Genomic DNA, 5,409 nt, shown 5'->3' with positions numbered 1-5,409 from the left:
GGGCGGTAGACCGTGCTCTCCTACCAAATTAATTCAGGTGTTTTGGTGTCCTGTGGGTATATTCAAACCAAAGGCAGGGGCCTCTTTGCAAAATGACGCGTGCTGACTGGGTCGGTACCTAGGCGTCCACTTGTCGCTCTATGTGTCAGGACCAAATTTGCACATTTGATGCAAGTTCGGGACTGGATAGGGTCAAAATGTAAGTTCTAGGATTAAAACATCACATTTTGTGTAAGTTGTAGGACTCCCAATGCTTTTAACTCTTATCTATGAGAAGCACAAAGATTCACCTTCCACTTTGATGGACGCGTTTTTCTGCTTCATTTGTCATTTACTACTGAAACTCCGAGTTTGCGACAGCCGTTGCACATCTGCGTACCATCACTTTGACTGCGGGCATGTGGTCTCCGTATGGGTACACTGCATGGTCGTATGCTTTTGCACACGATTGAAACAGGTTGCTTGGTCTGTAAGTCAAAGGACTGTTACCGCCTTCACTTTTTATAGTACTACTATAAAATGCTGATAGTGTACTACTCTATATTTTCCCTCTATTTGCTGTTAGAGCAACCCTAGCAGACCCCGCATCTTCCTAGCCCGGAAAATGTATTTGCAGTTCGTGGAAAAACGTCTTTGAGGGTCGGCGCGGACGGCCGCAGTTGCAGACCCCGCATAATGGACCCGTAAAAAAGAATATTCCTGAAATATGCTTTTTTATGGGTCGGCTTTGCGGCGTCTGATCCGGCGCAACTCCTCCCAACCCAGAAAACTTAAATTTGCACCTTAATTTCATGTAGCATAATGCATTTCTTTCCTTTTTCAACAACATTGGATACAAAAGACATCACCAAATCTTTGCTAGAATAGCAAGAAAAAAAAAACAAGAATCACAAGTATGCATTTGAGAAGATTTCCAACTTCCATAACTGCTCCCACAAGTTGGACTAATATCTTCTCCATGCATTCATTGTTTATCTGCGATTCTTGATTTTGCATTCTTCTTTCTTCATCTTTGGTTTGAAAGAAGTAGACGTTCCCGCAAAAAAAAAGTAGACGTTGCTTCCCCTCTAGTTGCACATGCAGTCGCATCATTGCCTTTGATTCTACTAAGGAGTGCACCAACATCTATTAAGTTTCTTTCTATCAATAAATCAATGTATTGGCCTTCCCAAAACCAAAATGAGCATTCATCGTCCTACACAAAAGAATAAGCAAGTTCGAAATGAGCTACCGCAATTGAACTAGAGAATGAGCTATCAAATGAGCTACCGCAAGTGCATGTACCCCGTCATTTTCGCATTTGAAGAACACCCATCCGGGGTGCTTCGGCGTGTCCGAAGTTAGTCGCATCACTGTCCGCGTGCAGTCGTCGCACTGTATGAGCGACATCGGCAAGCCACAGAGACGATGGGCGAGCGTCGAGCCCGGTGGACGGCCGGACGAATCCATGCCCGCAAACCGTCGGCGACGGCGGGCGGACGAACCCGTACCTGCATGCTGCGATGCGTCCTTGCTGGGGCTGCGGGAGAGGCTCCCCGACCACTCCATCGCTTGGCGCAGCAAATCGGCGGCCGGAAAAGCCAAATCCGGTGGCCCGTGATGAAGTGCCGCTGATCCGCAAATCCGGCGGCCCGCCGAGGCAGGGAGGAAGAGAGGGGAGGCCTAGTGCGTGTGGCGGCCTTTCGGCATGCTCCTGCCGGTTGCTTTCGCCAGAATCTTGGGCGGCGGCCGGGCGGCGACGCGAGAGGGGATAGGAGAGGTGGTTGGTGGGGAAAGCGCGGGCTAAAATGTCCCCCCACCAACCGCTTCCGCTTATATGCAGGGCACTGCAGCGGCAAGGGGGAAACCCGCGAATAAACGGGTTGGGGCCGGGATTTTGCCGCGCCCCTCAAAAATATTTACGGGTCGGGGCGGGATGCGGGGCCTGATCGGGCAGATTTTTCCGCCCCGACCCGCATTTTGGCGGTTATTTTGCAGGTCGGGGCGGGATACGGGGTCTACTAGAGTTGCTCTTAATACTGTACTCTTATTGAATAATGTAACCTACAGCACATGCCTATTTTTGCGAAGGTAACCTACAGCACATGCCAGTAAAGATTCTCTTAGAATTGAACAATTTTTTGGATTGCATATTGAATGATGAGTAGACTACAAGGGCCTTTGGATTCTAGGATTTTTCAAGGATTGAAATATGTAAGAATTTTCTCCAAAATGTTTTCTTTGCAATATATTTTAGAGATTTTAACATCCACTAAAACCTCTTAAAAAGATGAACATGACATTGCAATCCTATGTTTTTCCTATTTTTATGTTTTTTGAACCTTGCAAAAGAACCTCTAAAATTTGTAGCAGTTCACATGTCACAATGGTAGAATAGATCATTTTACTGTTATTTCATTAATATCCCCCTTGTATCAAAATATAAGATGTTTTTTGACATTATCATAGTATCAAAAAGCGTATTCTATTTTGATACGGAGGGAGTGCATTTTAAAGTAAAGTTTGCAAGTATACATGTATGGTAGATGGACCTTGGGTCCAAATAATCCACCTCAACAGTAGGAGAAGATCCTACGAAAGTAATACCGACGGTTATGAACCAGACATGACCGATCGTCCTGGCACCGTGGCACGTAGCAGGTACAGTAGAGATGTTACGAATCGTTGGTGCAGAGGGACAAGCTGAGGCCGATCTTCCTGTCGGAAGAAGGCGCCAATATTTTGTTTCCTCCCGTTTTCGTGGAGCTCATGGGCCGGCGCTGCATCCCCGGGGGGCCGCAAGCTCGGACAACCGCCCCCTCCACAACTGAGTTGCAACATGAGATGCATGCACGTACCTGCGCAATGCTCTCGGAGCGTCGAACACGCGGGCCATGGCTATCTCGATGGAGATCTCCGTGTCTTTCCTCGTTTCCCTGTCGGCGCGGCGATGCATGCACGCGTCCGACCGGCCGGTGACGTGACGGCGACCCCGGTGATCTGTTCCGGACACAAGGTCAGACTTTCTGTTCTCCAACACGGACACGGGAAGCCGTAAATGCCTTTCGGCTTCTTTAATTTGCACTCCAGTGTGATGTGCAGTGCACACTTTTCACTCGTGGGGCTGAACCGGCTAGAAGCAAGATGCGCGTATGTCGTAGTAAGTTCTAACATCTGATTTCTTTTTGAGCAAAAGTTCTGAGATCTGATGCCAGAAGGAACTGTGTAGACGACGCGGTGAATCTTCCCGTTTGTGCTGAATACGGGCCTACAATTCTATGAGCACGCCGGTAGATGTTAGCGCAAAGGTGAATCAATCTGTGGTTGGATGATTAGAGGGACTGTGATCAATCTATCAAGGTTCAAATCCTGATGCTCGCATTTATTTCAGGATTTTCGACCATGTGTATTTAATGGGAGGAGACGTTCGCGTTGACGACGAGGTGCCTACGGCGACTTAGTAAATTTCAAGATAATATGCCGGCTCAGTTTTTCAGAGGTACTCATCGGAGTAGAGTGTGCGTGTATGCGTTCATAGGGGTGAGTATGTGCGCGTGTATATGAGTGCTTATGTTTGTACTATGTTAAAAAAAGATGTCAGCGCAAAGTCTCACTACTTTCAGTATACAGGTCGGGTAGTATACTTTGCTCACTTTTTTTTCAAAAAAGGGTCATGTTTCCTTTCTTCAATTTTACGGTAAATTTTGCACCATTTTCTAGTCACATTTTTCAACTCAACTTGTGGTTGGATGGTTAGGAGGATAGTGGTATCCCCAGCCCATCGGAGTTCAATTTCTAGACTTAACATTGATACTCACATTTAATGAACTTATTTCAGGCCTTTCGACGGTGTGCGTTCAGTGGGAGGAGACATTCCCGTCGACTACAAAGGCATCTGTGGTGACTTCGTCAATTTTAAGATAATGTGTCGGCTCGGTTTGTCGAAGGTGCTTATAGAGGTAGGATGTACATGTGTGCGATCATAGGATAAATGTATGTCGTATGTATGAACGTCTGCATCTGTATTGTGTTCAAAAAAGTAAGTCACACGGAAATTTGTGTTCATGCGAAAGTTCTTTCTATTAGCTCACGGTGAACATTTTTTTAGTAGAAGCCGGCGTCGATTAACTGTCACGGGCTTCAAAGACCGAGCAAGGTAAATGTTTGATCTACCTAGCTATTGGTACTTCTTCTTTTTCAACATTACAAAAAAAACATTACCCAGTTTGTCAAATTGCACCAAGCGGCCTGTTATTGTTCTCTCTCGTTTGAGCAAGCCGAATCAAATCCCCGAATTTCTGATGGTAGATGGCGCATGTAGGTTGGGGAGCTCCTAATTCGCGTTTCAGCTGCAGTCCCCAACCTACACTCTCGCTTGTCGGCCGGCGCATATAGGCGAGCACTCGATCATTCCAAGTTTATTCCATCGATCGCAACCGTTGACTTAGGAAAAAAAGAGAACATGTTTGCGAATTCAAATGTGTTCATGGATTTTGAAACAAAGTTTACCAAATTTGAAAAAAAAATCATGGATTTTTTTTAAAAAAAATTATCGACTTTGAAAAGAAGTTTGTGCAATTTGAAAAAGTTCATCGAATTTGCAAACAGTTCATCGCATTTGAAAAAAGATCATAAATTTTGAAAAATGTTTATCAAATTTGAAAAAAATGTTTTTCTCTTTTTAAAAAAATTCAAAAATTTGTAAAAGCTTTCATCCATTTTGAAAAAGTTCATAAATTTTCAAAAAGTCATTGGTTTTTCAAAAAAAAACACAAAATAAACAATATCATCAATTTTTAAAAACATCACGCATTTAAAAAAGAAGAAAAATAAAAATAAAAGAAAGAAAACCCAAGTAAAACCGCCCTAGAAACTGACCAGCGAACCGGGAAAAAACAGGTTTGGGAAGGTTTTGAAAGCTTCCCAAAACCGATGTCTTCCCGCGATTGAAGAAAGAAATAAAACTAAAAAAAGAAGTTAGAAAGCACTAGTCTTTCGATGGCCTAGTAGTTACTGTCGTTGGCGCCGAAGGAACTGGTTGCAAGTTCAAACTCCGGCGTTGTACCTTTCTTGAACATTTAAATAGAAAAAACTGGAAAAATGGGCCAGCACAAAGTGAAAAGGGGGGATGCGCGCGATTGCAAAATGACTGTAAACTGGCGCTGAAGGCGTCATTTGGGAATTGCCTGTAGTGGACCTCCTAACCGGCGCCTTCAGCGCCGGTTTTCAGTTCTGGCGCTTACAGAGATTCGTAGTGGGCTTTGAATATGAAGCCCGTTCTTTTCCTAGGGGCATACTGTTTCTCTTCGTGTTCGAATACATTTTTTCCCGTTCATGTATGCTGTCATGTCTAATACTGTTTTCTTCATTCACGTTGCGTGAAATTTCCATGCTAGGAAACATTTGGAACAGAAAAAAAACTGTTTGAGA

The 5,409-nt window shown here is 44.5% G+C and overlaps 1 protein-coding gene across 1 annotated transcript in view; it reads left to right on the top strand.

Annotated features, from left to right (window-relative positions):
• Window positions 1–3,903, top strand: part of LOC119358022 (probable xyloglucan glycosyltransferase 1) — a 15,675-nt gene extending 11,772 nt beyond the window's left edge. Inside the window, exon 7 of the mRNA XM_037624753.1 lies at window positions 3,818–3,903. Coding sequence (XP_037480650.1) covers window positions 3,818–3,903 — 86 coding nt within the window. The remainder of the gene's footprint in view (window positions 1–3,817) is intronic.
• Window positions 3,904–5,409: the final 1,506 nt, after the last annotated feature.

Source organism: Triticum dicoccoides, chromosome 2A (assembly GCF_002162155.2).
Source record: "Triticum dicoccoides isolate Atlit2015 ecotype Zavitan chromosome 2A, WEW_v2.0, whole genome shotgun sequence".
NCBI lineage: Eukaryota > Viridiplantae > Streptophyta > Magnoliopsida > Poales > Poaceae > Triticum > Triticum dicoccoides.
The sequence above is the reverse complement of the archived record's forward strand: the minus strand, read 5'-3'. Positions and strand labels throughout refer to the sequence as shown.